Source organism: Penicillium psychrofluorescens (genome assembly GCF_964197705.1).
Source record: "Penicillium psychrofluorescens genome assembly, chromosome: 1".
Classification (NCBI taxonomy): Eukaryota; Fungi; Ascomycota; class Eurotiomycetes; order Eurotiales; family Aspergillaceae; genus Penicillium; species Penicillium psychrofluorescens.
In genome coordinates, this window is record NC_133439.1 from 1,634,416 (window position 1) to 1,655,739 (window position 21,324).

At 50.5% G+C, this 21,324-nt stretch overlaps 7 protein-coding genes across 7 annotated transcripts; 3 read left to right on the forward strand and 4 right to left on the reverse strand.

Moving 5' to 3' along the window:
• Nucleotides 1-131: 131 nt before the first annotated feature.
• Nucleotides 132-1,611, reverse strand: PFLUO_LOCUS606 (Uracil-regulated protein 1; the record flags this gene model as incomplete). Its single annotated transcript, XM_073783600.1, has 4 exons — nucleotides 132-137; nucleotides 192-473; nucleotides 531-1,487; nucleotides 1,549-1,611. 4 exons carry the CDS (start codon nucleotides 1,609-1,611, stop codon nucleotides 132-134), a joined length of 1,308 nt encoding a protein of 435 aa, XP_073634703.1.
• A 253-nt stretch (nucleotides 1,612-1,864) lies between these two features.
• Nucleotides 1,865-4,178, forward strand: PFLUO_LOCUS607 (uncharacterized protein; the record flags this gene model as incomplete). The annotated part of the gene is made up of 6 exons (XM_073783611.1): nucleotides 1,865-1,869; nucleotides 1,920-2,123; nucleotides 2,218-2,945; nucleotides 2,990-3,410; nucleotides 3,461-3,752; nucleotides 3,816-4,178. 6 exons carry the CDS (start codon nucleotides 1,865-1,867, stop codon nucleotides 4,176-4,178), a joined length of 2,013 nt encoding a protein of 670 aa, XP_073634704.1.
• Nucleotides 4,179-4,560: 382 nt separating this feature from the next.
• Nucleotides 4,561-6,283, reverse strand: PFLUO_LOCUS608 (RNA helicase required for poly(A+) mRNA export; the record flags this gene model as incomplete). Its single annotated transcript, XM_073783622.1, has 6 exons — nucleotides 4,561-4,839; nucleotides 4,887-5,087; nucleotides 5,136-5,373; nucleotides 5,425-5,922; nucleotides 5,982-6,132; nucleotides 6,208-6,283. 6 exons carry the CDS (start codon nucleotides 6,281-6,283, stop codon nucleotides 4,561-4,563), a joined length of 1,443 nt encoding a protein of 480 aa, XP_073634705.1.
• A 513-nt stretch (nucleotides 6,284-6,796) lies between these two features.
• PFLUO_LOCUS609 (Protein BZZ1) lies at nucleotides 6,797-9,275 on the forward strand (the record flags this gene model as incomplete). The annotated part of the gene is made up of 6 exons (XM_073783633.1): nucleotides 6,797-6,841; nucleotides 6,900-6,926; nucleotides 6,994-7,521; nucleotides 7,576-7,656; nucleotides 7,712-8,828; nucleotides 8,878-9,275. 6 exons carry the CDS (start codon nucleotides 6,797-6,799, stop codon nucleotides 9,273-9,275), a joined length of 2,196 nt encoding a protein of 731 aa, XP_073634706.1.
• Nucleotides 9,276-12,908: 3,633 nt separating this feature from the next.
• PFLUO_LOCUS610 (uncharacterized protein) lies at nucleotides 12,909-13,232 on the reverse strand (the record flags this gene model as incomplete). The annotated part of the gene is made up of 1 exon (XM_073783644.1): nucleotides 12,909-13,232. The coding sequence occupies one exon, from the start codon at nucleotides 13,230-13,232 to the stop codon at nucleotides 12,909-12,911; it is 324 nt and encodes a 107-aa protein (XP_073634707.1).
• Nucleotides 13,233-15,577: 2,345 nt separating this feature from the next.
• Nucleotides 15,578-16,036, reverse strand: PFLUO_LOCUS611 (uncharacterized protein; the record flags this gene model as incomplete). Its single annotated transcript, XM_073783655.1, has 1 exon — nucleotides 15,578-16,036. The coding sequence occupies one exon, from the start codon at nucleotides 16,034-16,036 to the stop codon at nucleotides 15,578-15,580; it is 459 nt and encodes a 152-aa protein (XP_073634708.1).
• Nucleotides 16,037-19,168: 3,132 nt separating this feature from the next.
• On the forward strand, nucleotides 19,169-21,064 carry PFLUO_LOCUS612 (uncharacterized protein; the record flags this gene model as incomplete). The annotated part of the gene is made up of 7 exons (XM_073783667.1): nucleotides 19,169-19,182; nucleotides 19,229-19,298; nucleotides 19,354-19,434; nucleotides 19,492-19,842; nucleotides 19,913-20,338; nucleotides 20,404-20,654; nucleotides 20,719-21,064. 7 exons carry the CDS (start codon nucleotides 19,169-19,171, stop codon nucleotides 21,062-21,064), a joined length of 1,539 nt encoding a protein of 512 aa, XP_073634709.1.
• Between the last annotated feature and the right edge of the window lie 260 nt (nucleotides 21,065-21,324).

A 21,324-nucleotide genomic window follows, 5' to 3' on the forward strand; every position in this document is an offset into this window, starting at 1 on the left:
CGGATCCATTCCTATAGCATTGACACCCGCAATCCATTCTTTAATTAACCCGAAATAGAAACCCTGATAAGCAAGAATGCAGCCGAATCGCAGATCAAATGGGTGGTCGTCATCATCATAGCAAACCGAGTTTAATGCTGCGTCAGTTGGTCAGTCGAGTCAGATAACAATAGTCGTTGCCATCAACTTACAGTAATGTCTTCCCATTTCTCCCAGCCACGCCCACGAACTTGGGCCAGTTCCTCCGTAGTGAACTGTTTCCCGGTTGTGAAATAGCCCGCATTGATCTTAGCGTCAATCTCGACGCGGGAGTCACTCGGGATCATATGCTCCGGGATCGGGACTCGCTCGAGGATCTCGATGCCCGACTGCACGATGGCGTCGTACTTCATGTTAGACATGGAGAGCATACGGTCGATTTTCTTGATACCCAACCAGTGGAGGATATCGGGCATCAGGGCCTGGAATCGCATCTACAGAACGAAACAGTCAGCATGGTCCCTCTAAATCGATGATGATGATATCCATACATCGCGCACTCCGGCAATGTTCTCCGTCCGCGTGAAGTACTTATCGGCAGTATCTCCTCCGCGCTTGCGGGCATTATACACCAGATACTTGATCACCTCTCCCAACGCTCTTCCCTCCTTGCGGAAGTAAATGACCACGCCACTTCCACCGCTCTGCGCTTCACGGATCGCCTCGTGAATGCCAAAAGCCAGATACGGTCGACAGGTGCAGATATCTGACTGGAACACGTCGCTGCCATTGCACTCGTCGTGAATCCGCAGGGCCAGTTTAACATTCTCGTCGGACACCCGCTCGGGCGGGCCGAAGATGTACACTGTGAGGCCGCCAATCGGAGGAAGGAAGACTTTGAGGTCGGGCCGAGTGATCAGCTCCGGGTAGCTTCCACCAGTATGTTCGAACAATGTCCGTCGAAGGGTTCCCTCGTCCACCCCGAATCGCTCAGCAACACCTGGCAGATACCAGACCGGCTCCACGGCCACCTTCGTCACGCGGACTTCCCCAGACGAATCGACCACGATCGATCCATCGACCTCTAGCTGGCCGTCGCGGACTGCCTCGCCAATCTCCGCCAGTTTCATGTTAGCCCGAGTAATAGCCATGGTCGGACGAATGTCCCAGCCCGCATCCAGCTCCTCACGAAATTGATTTACAATATCATGACCAAATGGATCCATCGAGACAATCTTCGTCTTATCTGCCCATGCAGACTGAAAGGGGAAATCAAATGTAGGCTGGCTATTGCGAAGATCCGGTCGAAACTCCGGCTCCAGCTCACCGGCGGCAACTGCCAGGGCATTGTAGATACTGTAGCTGCCGCCATGGGCGCCCATGGCATTGCGGCGTTTGAGCAGGTTCGCGCTGCGCGACGCGATCACGGGCCCGCGCGCTTTGGCGTCGGCGCCACCCCATTCTAGTGGGATAGGGTCGATGCCGCTCTGTCCTGGATACGTAGTCAACTGCGCAGAATCAGCATCCACAATACGAAGATCTCTCCAGCCCGAGACTGGGCAGCCATACTACAATGTGCTTGCTGTATCGCGTTGGAGCTGTGGGAGATGCGGCTGTTGGGACGGCTGGCATGGTGGTAGGGTCACTCATGGAAGAGCGAGCAAGTGTCTACTGAATTGTGGGAATAGAGGAAAAGGAAGAGGAGGAGGAGAAGGAGGTGAGGAGGTACAAGAGCAGGTGACTCCGCACGTTATCTCTCCCCTTATCTGGTGGGGCCCGTTCGGAGTTCGTTGATTGTCTTCGGAGTTCCGAACGCCGACCATGCCTGTATTAAGAACACTACCCATTAGTTATACCCCTCCCGTTTGCAAGTTCAGAATTAACCATGAAGTTAGTACCTCTGTCTAACACCCAGATTCCTCTCTGACTGATTGCAATAGCTCTCGTCGTCGCAATGGCAAGCAGGCTTCATGCGAGCTCTGTCGCCGTGACAAGGTCCGCTGCGACCACGCTCTGCCCGTCTGCAACCGCTGCAAGGCGCGCGGAGTGTCGAGCCAGTGTTTCTACCATCCTGCGCCCATGACTCGACCAAAGGGGCGGCGCATTTTTCCCTTGGCGGAAGGGGTGCCTTTTGACAGAGCCAGGTGTGTTCCAGTCTTTCTTTTCGGGGATGAATGTCCATTACACAAACGATCTGTATAGTACATTGTGAGAGCTTTCCTTCTGATCATCCTCTAGGAGCACTGGTCCAAGTGAATCTTCATCTCAATCGAACACGCCAGTAGCCACTGGCCATGTCTCGCCGTCACGGCACAAGCCTCTACTGTCCGGCTACTTCGGCCCAACAAGTTTTGTCTCTTCCCTGTCCGACGATGTTGACCTGTCTTCGGACAGCCAAGGATTGGAGGAAGAGACGGGGCATCGAATGTTACCCCCATATTGGGTGCAAAAGATCTCCGAAGTGTTACTCGCGCTGGGAGATTTCTCAACGATCGAGGAACTGGTTCGAGAATACTATGAACTGAGTCAAGCTGCCGTCATAGCATCGCCATTTATATTTAACAGCCTCGCTTCCATCAAGGCGATATGCAAGGAACGAATCGATAGTCGCGACTTTGATGACTTTACGTCTTCGTTGACTGTGCGCATTATCCAAAACACAGCGGAGACGTTTAACATTCCATTCACGACTCGAGGCGCCGATGTTCACACGCTTTTCACGGGGGCACGGATTCGTCTAGAGATCATTGGTGTCATTTGCTCTATCGCAGGCCGAGCTTGCTATTTCTGGCTTGCTCAAAAGAGATTTGATTCGCAGACTTCTCGCTCTCACTTTACGCGGAAGATGCTTGCAGCTAGCGACGCTGCACTGCAGACATGCAAGATTTTGACGCCTCTGAATGACCTCACGATATGGCTTGTCCATGAGAACCTGCTGCTGTCCCATGTGATAAACGGAGCTTCAAGTTAGCCGTATTTCCCACTTCATGACGACTACTAACCCCTTCAGGTCCACATGTATGGAGTCGGCTCGGAGAACTCTCGACTGATATCTTCGCACTGGGTTTGCACCGAGAGCCAAAGGGCTCAAATGAGATCCCAGAATTTATGTTGGAATGTCGTCGACGGCAGTTCGCGGCAACATATCAACTAGACAAAAATCTTGCCACGTTCCTCGGTCGCCCTCCTCGAATCCCTTTGCGATACTGCGATTGCCGAATGCCTCTTGATATCAGCGACGAAGCACTGGCGGCTGACGGCCTGGGCCTTAACAGCCCACAGGAAGTGATTGATTCCAGGGGTTGGAATATCAACGGGTTGTTCCAGCGGTCATCCTGGCTGCGAGTGCGTTTCATCGTCAACACGTTTCGCGACGAAATTCTTGAAGTCTCTCTCCAAGGCATGAATCCATCGACTGCCATTCTTCTACAGTAAGAACCCTGCATTCTGTCTCCCATTACAGATCTAACATTTCTGACAGGGACATCTCCGATCGATGCCATTCCGCTTGGGAGTCATTCCCTATTCACCTACGATACAACCCGCAGAGTTGGGACAACAGTCTTCCAGCAGCAGTTTCCTTAATGCCGATATTCTGCTACCTGGCCTACCTATACAACGACTTCCTCATCCAACGACTCCTCACCGAAAAGAACAACCCTAGAGGGAACGCCGCTCTTCTTTCTATCAGCTCGGACCTTCTATCAACTGTCCTGAGAGTAGGCATGCAGCGCGATCACGCGGTTGATCATCGCTCGGACTTTACATTGACGGTAAGTCTCCGTCCCCTTACATTACCTGCAAGAAACCACCAAAACTAAACCCCATGCCCCCAGATATTACTCTACGGTTTCCCCAGCGCCAACCTCCTAATCAAAGCTCTACAACACCACAAACGCAGCGGCGAGCCATTCCTCTACAAGGGCTCCCGTCCAGCTCTCATTCGCAATCTAAGCGTCTTCATCTCTCATCTCGAGTCGATTGCACGCCCCGATAATGCAAGCTACGCCCTCTTCCAGCGTGCCAGCCAGGCATTTTCGAAGATCATTGATGAGGTTCTCGAGCCGGATTCCGTGGCTCCAGATACCCAGCTTACCGAGGTGCCGCTGTTTGACTATGATCAGATGGTGGATGTGGATGGGTTGGATTGGTTTAATATGCTGGATTTTGGGGTTGCTTTTAATCAGTGGTTGTTTTGAAGTAGATTCAAGTTGCAGTCGGTGGGTGTATAAGAATCTGTGATGTATATTGAGGCATATTTCTTGTGGCAACAAAATCTAGTAGGAAATCTCAGGGGATCGAGTATAAAGACGGCAGTCACCATCACCCTCATTACCACCCACTCCCCGCGAGCATACGTAGCTGTCTGGAACATTGGCGGAGCTGATGCAGTGATGGAGGCAATTGGTAAAACGGCAAGGTCCGTTGCAGCTACAAGACAAGACCTAGACAGAGTAGCGTGAGATTCGTAATTGCATTTGGTATCTATTCAACTATCCTCCCAGATCCTTTAGCCCTAATCACATCAGAACCAGGAGCCCACCCGTTCCGTAGAGGCTCAAACTAAAACAAATTTTGTTTCTAGGACATTTGGACATAGTTCGCCTGGGAGCGCGGGTTCTTGATCGTCTTCTTAATGACTTTCTCCACCTCGTCCCAGTCGTCGGTGTCCACTCGGTCGATATTGCATCCGAAGTGTTCCTGGATCTTGCGGAGCATATCCCACTCATCCCGGTTCGAGACGAAGGAGATGGCAACTCCAATGCGGCCGAAACGGCCCGTTCGGCCGATGCGGTGCAGGTAGGTCTGATAGTCGGGTTCGCGGGACTTGGAGCCGGGGGTGAATGCCTCGGGGATATCCTGAAAGGAGTCAGTTTGGCGTTCAAATCGGTAGAGGACAGACCTACGTAGTTGACGACCAGGGACACGGTCGACACGTCAATTCCACGAGCAAGAACGTTGGTGGTGATGAGAACCTTGGCGTCACCACTGCGGAAAGCATCAATCACGGCATCACGCTGCGAGCCTTCGATACCACCGGTCAAAGACGCGACGGTGTGGCCTTCGGCAACCATGCGCTTCTCGATCTCCACAGCGGAGTTACGGGTCTAGGGATGTCAGTGCAAAAACGCGACGAAAGAACTGAATCAACTGACCCTGACGAAGATAATGGAAGATCCGACAGTGAGAAGCCCGTAGAGCTGCACCAGGTTGCGATACTTTTCATCGTCGTTGTTACAATCCATGTAGAGCTGTTTGATACCCTCGACCGTCAACTCCTCGTGCTTGAGGGTAATTTCGTTCGCGTCCGGAGCGAACTTGCCCGCATAGCGGTGGACGTGGGTAGGAAAAGTGGCGGAGAAGAGAACGACTTGAATGGTTCGGGGAAGCATGCTGAAAGTGCCATTAGCTAGATGCTCTCCATGTTTTGCAGTTGAGACTTACGCCTTGACACGGATACACTGGTCACCCAGACCCTGCTGGTCAAGCATGTTGTCGGCCTCGTCCAGGACAAGCACCTTCAACTGGCTCGCGTTCATGATGCGCTTCTTGATCATATCCTGCACCGTACCAGGCGTACCAACGACCACCGAGCAAGCCATTTGAGTCGGACGTGTAGCGCTATCGGCGGGAACAGCAGTCCCAATGATGAGGCCGTCCAGGAACTGGCCCATGACCTGAATAACACCGACAATCTGGCGCGCCAGCTCACGTGTGGGGGCGAGGATCAGAGCCTGGGGTGTTTTCTGCGACTGCTCCGAAGAGAGATCCAATCGGCTAAGGATGTTGAGAGTAAAGGCCGCGGTCTTTCCGGTACCAGACTGTGACTGTCCGACGAGGTTGCTGGGGGGGTTGCGCATGAGCAGGGGCAGAGCACGTTCCTGCACCTTGGAAGGCTTGCGGAAGTTCATCGCAGACAGGCCCTTGAGGATACGTTCATCCCTATTGTTGCATTCTCATCAGCATGGGCGTTCTTGTTGTGTTCGAAGAAAGCCACTTACAGGCCGAGATCCTCAAAGTTGGTGACCGAGTACAATGGGTTGTTGGGATCGGCTTGCTGGTCGCTCAGCTTAACCTCAACTGAGTAGTCAGGCTCCTGGAGCTCGGAGCCGCGCAGCTCAGAAGGGGCGCCATCACCGGGCTTCTCGGTTTCTATTGGGACGAGGGATTAGCTGGTTGTTCACAAAGTCTCGTCCCGCAGAAGTTCAAGGTTGGTGCCGTTCGTACCGGCAGGCTTCGGCGCGTCGGGCTGGGTGACGCGATCCGCCAGGGATCCACCGGCAGGGGAAGCCTCAGACGCCATTATGCTACAGGTGAAGAAGAATCGAGAGTGAGTCGGAGGAGAGAGCGAAGGAGGAGGAGGGGTTGGCGGGGTTGGAAAAAAATCAAGGATGACACTGCAGCCACTGCGCTTGCTGGGCCAGCAGGTTCTTAAGTACAAAAAGCACTGCAACCAGATCCAAGGGACCGTAGAAGCTGAATAGAGGCAACAATGAGGTGAATTGGGAAGGTGAAGAAGAAGAGTGAAGACAACAAGCACAACAATGATCGGTGAATTGCATGGCGACGGGAAGGGACTAGGCCCAACCCGGTTAGTGCCATCCCGGTATGTATGCCTTCATGCCTCAGGACAAGTAATTGTCATCTCTCTCTCTCTCTCCCACCTTCAACAATACTAGTCTCCTGCGCCTCCCCACGATTGTTGGCGTTGTTGTGGACAGTGGCACATTGAGGCCCAAGTGACGTACAGCGCCGACCTGCCGATCGTGACTGCCTGTTGTCTCATGCGCAGTCTGACACCCATTTCAACCCAGCCATGGCGGCAGCAGATGTGGCTCCCCAGTTCGGAGCAGAACTGAAGGTGAGATCTCCCGGTCACAGTCGCAGACAGATCACTAACGGGCTCTTTTCTTCCCTAGGATTCATTCAAACCGGTCAACTCTTGGGTATGCCCCTCAACGTTCTTCCCCGCAACGAGTCCCGCGCGTGAGACTGATTTGACTCCCCCCTTAGGTATCGAACGGGATATCCTGGCTAGACGAGGTCCAGCAGTTCTACCGAGAGCGCAGCCTGATCGAGAAGGAGTACGCCAGCAAATTGACCGCACTCTGCAAGAAATACTACGACCGCAAGTCGAAGAAGATCAGCCCCCTCAGCGTCGGCGATACCCCGACATTGACTCCCGGCTCTCTCGAGAGTGCGTCGCTGACTACCTGGACGACACAATTGAACGCCGTCGAATCCCACGCCGCCGATCGCGACCGATTTGCCACAGATTTGGTCGCCCAGGTGGCGGAGCCACTAAAACATGCCGCCGCGCAATATGAGGAGATCCGCAAGTCTCATGTGGAATACCACGGGAAGCTGGAGAGGGAACGCGATGCATCCTATGGAGAATTGAAGAAGGCAAAGGGGAAATATGACGGTGCCTGTCAGGAAGTCGAATCGCGGCGAAAGAAAGTGGAGTCATCATTCGACCACAGCAAGCCCAAGGCGCAGGCCGCTTACCAGCAGCAAATCATGGAAATGAACAACTACAAGGTATGTGTCGGAGATCTGAACTGGTGCATATCGGTTGCCAACGATGTGTTCTAGAACCTCTACCTGATCAACATCAATGTAACGAATAAACTCAAGGAGAAGTTCTTCCACGAATATGTCCCCGAGATCTTGAATGTGAGTGCCAAAATCTTTGCCGGGATCAGGTCGTATCAGCTAACACCCCGCATAGGGCTTACAAGATCTCAATGAAACTCGGGTCACGCGACTAAACGCCTTGTGGATTCTCGCCGCACAACTGGAGAAATCCTCTCTATCAAATAGCGTCAACCACTTTGCAGGTCTTCTCAATGAGATTCCGCGCAACAACCCGAAGCTTGACTCGATGATGTTCCTTCAGCACAACACCACGCAATCTCAGGAACCCGCGAACGTGGGCTTTGAGCCGAGCCCTGTTTGGCATGATGATGCGACCATTATTACAGATGAGGCAGCCAAGATTTTCTTGCGCAATGTCCTGGGGAAGAGCAAGGCACAAGTGCATGAGTTGAGAGTACAGTCCGACCAGAAACGACGTGATGTGGAGACCTCCCGGAGCATCCGGAGGAATATCCAGGAGGGCAAGGATAACCGAAGCGAGGTCGATGTCGTTCGCTCAATATTTTACCTTCAGGAGGCCCTGCATGAAGTCGACCGCAAATGGCTGACGGCGGAGGTTGAAACGGCCACCATCATGGCAGTTGTGGGTGATTTGTCCATCGGGGCTCAGAACCACAACTTCCGGTCACAGACTTTCAAGATTCCAACCAACTGCGATCTCTGTGGAGAGCGGATCTGGGGATTGTCTGCCAAGGGTTTCGACTGCCGGGATTGCGGCTATACATGCCACAGCAAATGTCAGATGAAAGTGCCCGCAGAGTGTCCTGGAGAGCAGAGCAAAGAGGACAAGAAGCGGTTGAAGGTTGAGCGACAGGCCGGCGCCGTGCCTACTGGCGACGTTGGTTCTGCGGCCTCGACCATCGCGCCCTCGCTCCACCGCCAGGATACCATGAACTCTTTGAGTTCGGGCTATGCCGCCAGCACAGCCCGATCTGTCTCCAATGTTCCCGAAAGTCCAGCCGACGCCCCTCCACCCCCAGTCGCCGAGACCAAGCCGACTGCTGCCAAGAATAAAAAAGTACTGGCACCGCCACCCTCGGCGTTCTTCAGTTCGCCACAAGCCACGGAGTCTGGCAATGTTTCCAGGCCGAAACAGCCAAGAGGCAAGATGATGTATGCGTACCAGGCCACTGGAGCAGACGAGGTTACCGTACAAGAAAATGATGATGTTGTTCTTGTTGAACAAGACGGTATGTTTATTCCTTTTGCGGTCCCTTGACTTGCCTAACTCCCTAACAGATGGATCTGGATGGATACGTGTTCGGGCTGGCGGCAACGAAGGTCTCGTTCCTGCCGCCTATGTTGAAGCAGCACCAACCCCATCACCCATACCATCGGTCAACACCAGTCTGACCGACAGACCGGGCTCGATTTATTCGAGTTCTTCCGCCTCGCTGGCAGGCAGCACTGCCGCCACGAAACGCGTTGGCCCGGCTGTGGCGCCACGCCGAGGCGCCAAGAAATTACAGTATGTGGAGGCGTTGTACGACTACGAAGCTCGCAGCGACGCAGAGTGGACCATGGCCGAGGGTGATCGGTTTGTCCTGATCACCCGTGACAGTGGCGATGGATGGGCCGATGTGGAGCGTGGTGGAGTGACGAAGAGTGTCCCGGCAAACTATATCCAGGAGGCTTAGAGTCTTTGTATAGACTTCCCGTCAGTGACTTCGTTGCATATTGCAGGGGGCGTTGAGGACACATTTGCCAAGTTTATATTTTGATTCTCTTCTTTTTTTTTTTTTAGCACGAGGGGGGCATTGAATTTTTCTTTTCATTGAATATCAACATTGCAGTCATCACAGTCGTATATATATATGCATCATCTCTTCATCCCTATGTGCAAGACCCCTTCCCTCACTCACTCCGACCTAGGCGGAGGAGGAAACCCAGTATCCAAGTGCTCGAAGCCTGTCTCCGGCGACCACATATACCTTGACCAATCCTCAACATGAAACGTGTCATCAGACAAACCCTCTGTCATATCAACATCCAAATCATCCAAACAACCAAGCGACCCATCTCCCAAAGTCAGCGCCGGGTCCAACGGGAAATCAAACGGATTGACGCCCTCTGAGGGTATAACCAGTGTCTGTGCTAATTGAGCATCGGAGATAGACGAGGCAGTGGAGGTAGTAGGGAGGAGGGAATACGCAGGGTCAAATATGATCCCCTGGGGCAGTAAAGAAGAGACATGGTCCTGGTGCGCCAATATCCCCGGCGCCGACTGTGCAAACGACATATTCGGCTGGACCATGCTAGTCTGGGCCCCCACCGCCGAAGATTCCGAGGTAATCGACAGCCGATGGAGCGACGTATAAGACTCTGCACCAGAAGCCTCAGAACCCGACCAGTCTCCCGGCCCGACAGCAGCGTGGCTGCTGGACGCAGCGCGCTCCGACGACGCAAGCGGAGTGAGCTGGACCGACGACGAAGCGGACGCGGACGCGGACGTGGAGGCCGAACGGGTGATGGGGGGCGTCTTATTGTTATTCTTGTTCTTGCCGTTGTTCAAGTCCGGCCGCGGCGCAATCGGGAGGAAGCCAGTCGGGTTGGGATGGCGAGGGTAGAGCCTGGCGTGCGGCGGTTTCTAGATATGCCCAAGAAAAAACACGGATCAGCTAAACCATGCCGCTCTGTATATTTCTCTTCTTTTCATATCTGAAACCGAAGAATTGCCCATTCCGGTGGTAGTTTTGTAGTTTGCGTTACTTTTGATGAAGATTTTAGCTCTGCCTCGCGCCGCGCGCGGGCATGTTCACTCGGCGACGAGCAGGGTGTGGCCTGGCAGATGGAGCAGGTGGCGAAGGGCCGGCCCTTGCGCTTGATGCGAATCAACGGACGATCTACCCACGTCGTTAGCAGGAAGTTATCAGTGAGAAATATGAGACATTACCATGATGTTTGCAGCTGGTCACACGGTGTCCCCGTATGCAAGCTTCACAAGCCCACTTTTGACCGTCGATGAGCATCCCTCGATTGAGATACAGGAAGCGTGCTACTTTTTCTGGGACGTCGGGCCTTTTATATTATTATTATTATTCGGTCGGGATCCATTCCATATTGATCGCCCAGCCAGGTAGGACTGAGGGGCAGTCCATGACATGCGATGACACAAAATAATTATTATTTTATTTCTCTCTCTGTGATGAGGGATTATTTAGTAGTAGTTACTTCCGCCGGGGTATAGTTAGGGCTAGCTATTGTACAGCCACAGGATCGCCTGCATGGGATTGGCTCGTGCCACTCGGCGGGTTCCGTGCGAGATTAGCAGCTGTTTCATGGGAGCTTGGGCCAGGGAGAGGTGCTGGCTACGGCCTTCCTGGATAGGGATGGGCGTGATGGAGTAACTAGTTGCTGAATACTAATCCGGTGTGTGAAAAAATTACTCGTTCCGTTGATAGTTAGGCGGGACACGAGAATTTTCAGAAAGGTTGCGGGATTTTTGGTCACCTCGGCTGCCTAGCCAGCTTTTTTGTTGGCTTGTCCATTCTTTTTTTCCTTCAAGTGGAAATTGACACGACCGGGAAAATCCCAAGGAACAATTTCCCAGACTTCTTCCCTCCCGGACTGCCAGATCGGTGTTAGTAGAGCTGTCGACAAATGCCTCATATTTATGGGAGAGGGGCAACAACCGTCCCTTCAGATCGTCGATTCATGGCTCTCGGTTCGGCAGTAGGGGCTATGACGCTTGCTGATATCACCCGGAACGAGCTAGCCAATGCTGCACACAATCCTTTGCTTCATCTTGCATCTGGAGGTGGCTGTGCACGATGGTGCCCGCCTAAGTGGCGCATTGTTTTTTCTGGATAGGCGCCATAGCCTACGGACCAGCAACCCTACCTACCCTAAATATGCCCGAGGCCCGAGGAAACCATTTAACACTGTTCCTGTGTCCGTGCTTGTCTTCCGTCTTCCCAGGAACCATAATACGGGCCAGTAGGGCCAGATTAAGGATAATTAAGCTTCATCGCACTCCAATCATAGCGCGGCTAATGTCACATCTTGGCGGGTGTTAACTATGCGCCATTTTGTATACCTGAGGCATTTTTCTTTTCCAATTGAAAACCTCGTCTTCATCCCCTCTTTGTTTCCACCTAGCAAGAAAAAATTTCGGCCCCAGGGACACGGGTGCAACTCGGCTAGCAGAAATTTGGAAAATCCATTTGTCACTGGATCGCTTGTCCTGCTGCTGGGAGGGGAATTCGGAAGTGCCGAAGGAGGGTATTGTGGTGTGGGAAAAAATTGGGGGAGTTGTGATCAATCCTCTCTTCGTCACCTTTTTTTTTCTCTTGGACAACTCAACACCGCTGTTTCCTGTTATACTTTTTGGTCTTTGCATCGATTAATTTGTGGTTGTCGCCACGTGCTCATAGGCAGCAATCAGATTGTGTAGATGTCGTGGCGCCATGGACATTCTTTGCAACGTGGTAATCTGTCGGTGTTGCGGTCAGCCTCGAGTCAATTTTTGAACCAAAAGCTAGGCATGGCCTAGGATTTTCTGGCTTTTATTTGTATTTGGGAAGATCTGAGTTTGCCATTGCACATTTGTGTGTGTGGTGTGCACCGTCATGCTGGGCTATACCTAGGCAAACCCTCTGTCCCTTTTTTTTTGGTTGTTGCTTCGGTCGTAAAAAAAGATATGGCTAACGGGGGAGAGAAACAGATATTTATACACAGGCCCGTCCCTTGCCTACGCCCAGCCTGCTCGGATGCAGCGGAAGGAAACTCAAATGCACGCGTGCAACTCGGAAGAGCTGTGCCGTTCGCATAGATATATTGCGCATGCCGCCCGACAGGGCATCAATGATCCTGTGTCCCTGTGGCAATGGCAGAGTTAATTCCCTCACAATAAAAGGCCATAGCGCTCAACATTATTGAGAAAACGCCCAGGTCCCTTTACTTCATCTTGCTGTTCTCTCAACTCGCCGGAGGGAGTGAGGAGGACTCTTGAGATAGCACAGGCCAACACGCTAGTCTGAAAAATCACGCTTTTTTCCGAGTCGCATCAGAGGCAAGCATGTTACTCAGCTAGTCGCATGGATGCCATGCTTGAAATCCCGAATTCCGCCATGGAAATTAGAGCGGCACTCATGCACTGTCAAGATGGCGGATTATGTTTTTGATCCTCAGATTGAGATTGGGCTGTGTCCCTGCGATGCTCATTGGACCGAGTTGCGATCAGCAGTTCCTCAGCTATCATGTTGCCTTAGCGAAGAGAGGAGGAAAGTAGCTGTTGGCCGGGCCGGCCATGTAGAAAATACACCAATACGTCATGGCTGGATTTTCGGGTCATTGAGAACAATGCCTTGGTAAGACGAGCTGCTGTTAGTAGCCCCCTTCTCAGTGGGAAGATCGATGACTACAAAGCGTTCCTTCTCGCGGCCGGGCTCAAGAGACTTTGACGTGTGGAGTTTCACGGTGGTCGCATATTTGAACCAGAAGCGGAAGAGGGTATCGCCGAGGACTTGGTGGTAGGTCCAGGCTGTCCTGGATCGAAACGCTCGAGGTAAATAGTAAAGACAAGTGACGATTATGCGAAGGGGAAGTGTAAGTACCGTAAAGGTGGTATAGAGGACTGTTCTGATGGACGGCATCATGGCAGATTAGCTTTCTGCGCTTGCCACTACTAGGATCTGTAGATCTCTGACCCGGGCCTGGTTTCAGGTATCCAGCCGAAACGAGGCCCATCGTTCACGTGCTAACGTATGTATACTATAGAGCGGAGTAACTATGCTAAAATGGTTTAGAGGTACTTCCCTTAACGACTAAGAATTATCTACTACCTTAAGTAGTTAGTTTATCAAACTCATTAGGTATATATTTAGTCATCTACTGTTAGGGAACAAGCCAAATTGTATCAATTGATGGAGTGTCCTATGCACAAGAAGGATTCGTTAAAGAAGAAAGGAAGAAACAAGGGGGAAAACATGATAAGGGGAAAACATGGCAGAATAGAAAGGCGGTCAGCGCACGAAGCGTCAGCTGAGTATAACTATAATAGGACTTCGTACGAAGGTCCCATAACACTTCCCTATTTAGGGCTATTTCCTATTTTATAGTATTAATACTATGATACTAAATCTATCTATACGTATTATAGACCTAGTAATACTAGCTCTATCTAGACTAAGCGACTCTTCTAACTATATTATATAGTCTACTAAATCAGGATATACTAACGTCCTAGCATCCACCCTCTAGCATCGTACCAACGGGCGGTAGTTAAGGGAAAGATATATTGCTGATAGAATGAAACACTATAAATGTACTTTCAAGCCAAAAAAACCAAACTCAAGTCTTGTTTCAGTCCTCGTAGTGCGGTCGTGCCCCTCACAGTACGATGGAATCAAGTAGGTCTCCCCAACAGATATTAACACCGGACACTACGAGAAGGCATGAATTCATTGCCCCAACAGCCTGGCGAGGACGTCTGCCCAGTGTCACTGAGAGCCGGTCAATAATGCGGGGGACTAGAAACGGCTTCCGTTACACCGTCCCGCTGCCACCCTCCACCGCCTGCCCGTCTTCGTCCGTCTCCTGCCCTTGGAAACCACCGCTCCGCTGATACATTTTTCCGTTCTGGGACGAATACCCTCCTCTGAACCAACTTCAAGACCATCGCTAGTCGAGTCTGTCATGGACATTTATCATGCGTATGTATTCTTCAACCTAGAGAGCTCATAATACACCCCAAATGCGAAGTACTTTCCCGTCTCTCTGCATCACTTCACTGACTTGAGTCCCCTATTAGTCTGACTCCATATGTTCTGCAGTCTTTCTCGGCCTTTCTCTGCCTTACATAGACATAGCACCAGAAGCGTTCGTACCGTGCAATATTTTCATCGAGCAACAACAGATTTTGTTACCTATGATGCGAGAGGACATCTGGTTTCTAGGAAGGTGCCTGTTATTATCGGCAACCCGGGAGAAACATATGTTCTGATCGATCCAGGGGTTGGGAGTGCCTTCCGTGCTGCTAGTCCCTTTACATCAACTTCTGCAGCTTGTGTCGATGATAGATGTAAACTTACATTTTTCCACGATTCGCAGCACTTTGGGTCTGGTACGTTGCTTGTGTGCGAGATTTCTTCTTACAGCCGAGGCTAACAATTTGTTCTCAATGTTAGGATCATCGAGTTATCCCCGCCTCTATGTTCCAAGCCAACTTCCCCGCCAAACGGAGTTAAATGCAAGTCCTGCAACTTTGTTCTCGAGCGGAAAGATGCATGAGATAGTCCTAGATGGAACTCTTGACGGTACCTTCCAGTCACCCACCTTTCCTTTTTGCGAATTCTGATCCATAATATCTACCTAGCAAACTTTGCTGAGAACGCAAGTGCTACTGGACGAAATCTTGAAAGCGTACTCTGCCAACTGAAGGATATGTGATGTCACGGTTGTTTCCCCTACATTCACATTGGAAATCATTGGATATAAGGCTATGGAGACGCCTTGCTTTTTCAATTAGAACCCGGGAAAAGGGCTATTTGTGAATGAGAAGTTTCAACTCAACAAGGTTATTGGGCTAGTACTTTCAAAGATGTTTGGAATTTTATAGTTTCCATATTTTTTTGCAAATTGTGCATCAATAAAATTAATGTACGACTTGATTTATTCAGTTGTTATTTTTTCTGTTTCCAGAAAAGTTTGGCGGACACAAGGGTACACACAAGGGCACTCTTGACTGGACTGTTACATTCGACAAAGTGACACGAATAGGCCTGAATCAATAAAGGTTTGCGTCATGAGAGGCTCCTCCTCTTCCCTCTAAAACAAGGACGAATAAAACGAACGAGAGGCAGAACTAATGCGCAAGAACGAAAACAATATGTGGCTATGATTCTGACTTGAAGATCCGGCACATCAGGGAAAGATGTGATCAGAATACCACCCAGAAGCCATTCAAAACGTCGACGATGTTGACTGAGAGGATTTGAGGCTAGTACTCGATAGCAGAGCTTCTATACTGCATGACCTCCGCAGTCTCCAGAACAAGACGCGCTGCCACTGATCTGTAATAGTTCCTTAACTGCTCAGCGGTCCATTGATTTTTAACAACGGCAACGTGAGCGTCTGCTAGCCCCTTGTTGTTGATATCCTCCGCAAATGGTACCTTTTGGAGGAAGTAGCCGTTAATTTTTAGAAACATATCGGCGGCCAGTAAGGCGGTGCGTTTGTTTCCGTCCTGAACGGCATGGTTTTTCATTATTTTCTCAGCAAGATTCGCAGCAAGCCGAAAAACGTCTTCCTCCTTTGCGTAGTATTTCATGTTCATCGGCGAATGGACTACAAACTCCAGCATGCTTGGCTGCACAGGAACGGCATTAGGGACGACAAATCTCGCATGGAGTCGCTGAACTTGGGAGACTTTTAAAAATCGAAGAGCCTTTGTAGCCATTGTAAAAGAAAGCAAATGTGGCAAGAGGAGCAGCCCTGTGTTCAAAAGACTTTGTGATCTTCAATAAGCAATCTTCCTTGGAAACCTCCTAGAGATCAATCAGAAAAGACGAGTTGTGAGGATGATATAAAGGTGTAGTATTTGTATTCCTTTAAATAGGCCAGTTTCCCTAGCGTTTGTGCACGTTATCTAGCCTTGCCTAAGTCGCCCACTTGCCCAATGCTACGTACAGAAGTCCATTAGGTTTATGGCAACAGGCAGACTTGCATAAGCGGTCTCTGGGCGCTTGCATGTCATTTCGTATTGATTCGCCAACATTACTCAATTTTAGTGTTTGCGCTTGCAGTTATCGAGGCTGCAATGTTTGCGACCAATCCAGTTGTTGAAGAGTAATGCTAAGCATACTATTTTGGACCTCTATAATATTTTATAGGCGTACTACAAAGTAGCCCAAAAAAGATTAGTCGATAATATTTATATATAAGGAGCGGACTATCTCCTCGTGACTAGTCTAGGAGCTCCTATAAAACTATTTTCGCCATCATAGGTCGATAGTCTATCAGATAAGGTTCTAGAGGAAATTGCCAGAGAGGATAGTAATACAAAGCGGAGACGACTACAACTATAGAAGGAAATCGCCGACTTAGAAGCTAATAGGAAGATCCTACTAGGCTAGTCATACTTAGGTAGATCGTAGTAGCACTTATTAGTTACGTTGGCCTTAGGCCTTATATAATGAAATTAAGTATTAATCACGTTAAGGCTAGCTAATAAGAAATAGTAAGGGCACTATGTTTATGGTTATAGCAAGGAGTAATCTCAGACATAGTATCTACCTCCCTATCCTAGTAATGAGATGAACTAGTAGACTCAGTATGCCATACTTCATATTAGCTAATTTACTACGAAGGAGGAGGTTAGAGTTTCTTACTCTCCCAGCCCTGTCCCGGATTGTACCACGGACCAGCCGCAGTTGGATCAACTCAAGTTTCTTCCATTGGCTGATTGGGAAGAAGATGGCGAGTACGATGAACAGCCTCCGAGATATGTCTGCTACACAATTGAATGGAAGCTTATACTCAACCGCAAGACGGTAGGTAGAATGACCGAAAAAGATTTGGCTATAGCTCCTAGTGATTACTAGGAATAGAGTTTGAAGGCAGATGTGGAAGACATGCTACAAACAAAAAAAAAACGACACAAGCGAGTTCGATCTGAAGGCACGGCCGTTACTATATCAGTGAACGACCGGTCCCTCAGAAATTTCGAGAAATTTTATAATTCTACTAACATCAATTAGAAACCAGTCGAGAAGCAGCTACGCAAATGGAGCAATCTGCTTCGTATAGGCAAAAAGCTCACGATCGTTATTGCCTTCAATTATAGGCATGATGACGATGGTCATTCTACGCCTGTATTAAGGAGAGTCGAAAAGAGAGGTCGCATTTCGGCAACCAGCCGAATGTTGGCTAAGCGTGAGGCACACATTAATGCAGAAGAAGAGAGTACTAGACGGCCTTCGACTTAGAATCTTGTCTACGACCGTATGCGATGTGATGTCCGCTTATGTCCGCTTAGGTCTGATTGGTATTAGGAGGACCCGAAGGACAAGAAACATTACAAACTTAGGGCCCCGCATCTAGAACGACTTATTGACTATGTTAATGGCGGTGGTAGTCTAGATAGCTATAATGATGTCCCTAAGGATATCTACTGAGACCTGATTCTAGAAAGTTAGATAGGAAGAAAATCGAAAAAGGTTGACGTGTCAACAACCGGACAACCATATGCTCTAATCAGTATCAATGTTCTGCTAGCACACACGGGGAGTGCTTCCACGGTTACTTCGTCCCTATCTAGGCCTTCGTCTAACGAGCATCTTGTAATTCCTGGGCCTCGTGAAGCAGCTGTAAGGGAATACTGCAAATGGCTAGAATCACGCGCCACCGACGAGGCATACAAAGCTGATTTCTGAGGTAATCTGTTTTCGACTCTTACTGTAGAGTGACGTCTACGCCTGCGAGTATCCCGCTCGAATCATTCTGGTATGAGCGACTGACTGTCCTGAGCGACTGACTGTCCTGAGCGACTCTCCCGATACACGGGAGTTGGGAGCAGTCTATCCCGACCTGAAAGCTAAGCGACAGCACATGATATGGTGACTAATATATATTTGCCACCCATTAAACGACCCTCTATCGCTCATACCAGAATGATTCGAGCGGGATACTCGCAGGCGTAGACGTCACTCTACAGTGAGAGTCGAACACGCTATTCCATATATGTATAGGATGTAAATAATCGTCTTCCAAGAATAGATCTTTAATTCCGGGCCGGCTGCATTACGGATGATGATCAGGTGGGTCGGGGCTGCGCTCGGAGCGAAGTGACTACAGGTCAGAGCACCCGCGTCTGAACTTTCTGTCGACTGTAGGCGGTGTACGATCCACCACTGATTACCAACTAGTAATCCCCGTATGTGGTCGAAAATCGCAAGATAGAAGAAGTCTGACATTCTAGGGATAATCTGGCTATGTCTTTTATAATACAAAATGCATAGTAAGCGAAATCAACACACATTACCAAAAATGTCAAAATCAAAAGCAGTTTAGTGCTGTACAAAACTTTTATCCCATGGATCTACCATGCTGGCATCCCACAGGTTACATGACATTACTTGGCGCCTCACCAGGGGTGAGCTGACCTATGTAGGATTCTGGGAGGGTCCTTAGCGCCATTTATTGCCAAGGTAACAAACATGGTCCCAGTTATTACGAGAGTTTCGTGTCGCCCACGAAACGTTCGCTCTTCTCCCCTTTACGGCTGAGCGGAAAATGAATAGATTGAAAGTATGGGCGAGATGGCGACCTCTCAAGCCGATTGAATCCCGAAGAGGAGAAAAGCCAAAAGCCCAGTCTGACTTGGATTTGAAACTTGACTGTCAAGTGGAGGCGTGCGGGATGATTCGAGCGTCGGTCTGTGGTGTATGTAATCTTATTCGACGCGTCAGCTACATCGGAAAGTCGATTCCTTTGAAATGACTGTAAAGCTCCTATCCTTTCCTCCTCACCGTCTCTTTGCCATAAGAGCTTCCAGTCGTCTCTCGCGCCCAATTCTTCCTCGTAAATCAAGATGTGCAAAGAACTGTACGTCAGTTGTTCCCGTCTCCATCATCCCACTAACCTGAGATAGGAATGTTGATGTGCTCGTTATCGGTGCAGGGCCTACGGGACTGGGCGCGGCCAAGCGTTTGAATCAGATTGTATGGAACCTCGCGAACAATGAACTAACTCCTGCTAATCGATGGTGTTGTTCAGAATGGCCCGTCGTGGTTGATTATCGACTCGAACACGAAGCCCGGTGGCCTGGCGTCGACCGACACCACCCCGGAAGGCTTCGTAAGTATATCCAACTCCTACAGAGATCAATCGATCTATTGACACTCCGAATTATAGCTCTACGATGTCGGTGGCCACGTCATCTTCTCCCACTACAAATACTTCGACGACTGCCTCGATGAAGCTCTCCCTAAAGAATCCGACTGGTACACCCACCAGCGCATCTCCTACTGCCGCTACAAGGGACTATGGGTGCCCTACCCCTTCCAAAACAATATATCCATCCTCTCGAAAGACGACCAGGTTAAGTGCATTGACGCCCTGATCGATGCTGCCCTGGATGCCCGCGTCGCCAACACCAAGCCCCAGAACTTCGATGAGTGGAACATCCGCAATGTCGGAGCGGAAATCACGAACATTTTCATGCGACCCTATAACTTCAAGGTGTGGGCCGTGCCCCCGAGCCAAGTATGCAGCTCCCTTACGGTCCCGGTTGGCATTGTTATATTTGCTCGGTGTAAGCTAACCGAAAATCTAGATGCAATGTTCCTGGCTGGGCGAGCGTGTCGCCGCGCCGAACCTCAAATCCCTCGTCAACAACGTGATCATGAACAAGGTCGCCGGAAACTGGGGTCCGAACGCTACTTTCCGCTTCCCAGCTCGCGACGGAACCGGTGGTATCTGGACCGCAGTTGCGGGAACCATCCCCGATCATAAGAAGCGGTTTGGCAAGACCGGCAGCGTGACCAAGGTCAATGCTATAGGCCACAAGGTCAAGCTGGAGGACGGCACGACCATAAAGTATGGCAAGCTCATCTCGACTATAGCTGTGGACTCCTTGGTGGAGATGATGGGTGATTCCCGGGGCGTGAAGCTGTCCAAGGAGCTCTTCTACTCCAGCACCAATGTTATCGGTGTTGGTATCCGTGGTGAGCGGCCGGAGCGGATTGGTGACAAGTGTTGGGTAAGTAGGAGTGCAAATGCTGCTTTATTCTACTTGCAATGGCGTGTTAATATATGGATTGGTAGCTCTACTTTCCCGAAAACAACTGCCCCTTCTACCGAGCTACCATTTTCTCCAACTACTCGCCCTTGAACCAGCCGGCCAACAACATCGAGCTGCCTACCATCCAGCTCGCTAATGGCCAGAAGGCTGACGCCGCCGCCAAGCCAGGCCCATACTGGTCGATCATGCTAGAGGTTTCCGAATCTTCGATGAAGCCGGTGGACCAGAAGATCCTGTTGGCGGAGAGCATCCAGGGTCTGATCAACACCGAGATGTACGTCTTGAACCACGTTTGCACTATGACATACCCAGAATGCCCAACTAATACAACACAACAGGGTCAACCCAGAAGACGAAATAGTCAGCACCTACCACCGCCGCTTCGACCACGGCTATCCAACCCCCAGCCTGGAGCGCGACGGCGCTTTGAGCGAGCTCCTCCCGCACCTGTACGACCAGGACATCCTGTCACGCGGCCGTTTCGGATCCTGGAAGTACGAAGTCGGGAACCAAGACCACTCGTTTATGCTTGGTGTTGAGGCGGTGGACAACGTTGTCAACGGTGCTGTCGAGCTCACGCTGAACCACCCCGATTTTGTGAACGGGCGCAAGAATACCGAGCGTCGGCTCGTCGATGGGGCGCAGGTGTTTCAGAAGCAGAACTTGGAGCTTCGGCAGAAGTAACGTGATAGAGGGCTGGCAAGGTTTTGTTTAGAGGTTATCAGGTCTGCGGGATAGGCTTCAAGCATGAGATCCTTCTTGTTGAGGGTGACCTGCCACTCTATGAAATAGTGGATATACTGTAACTTGGTGGATCATCATTGTAGATCTTACCCTCAAGCTGACGTGCGGGATTGGGCGCGTCATCGAGTAGGATAGACGGAGAAGGACTATAGCTGGATCGCGTAGCATAAGGACTGCGGAAGTGTCCCGGGATTGGGGCA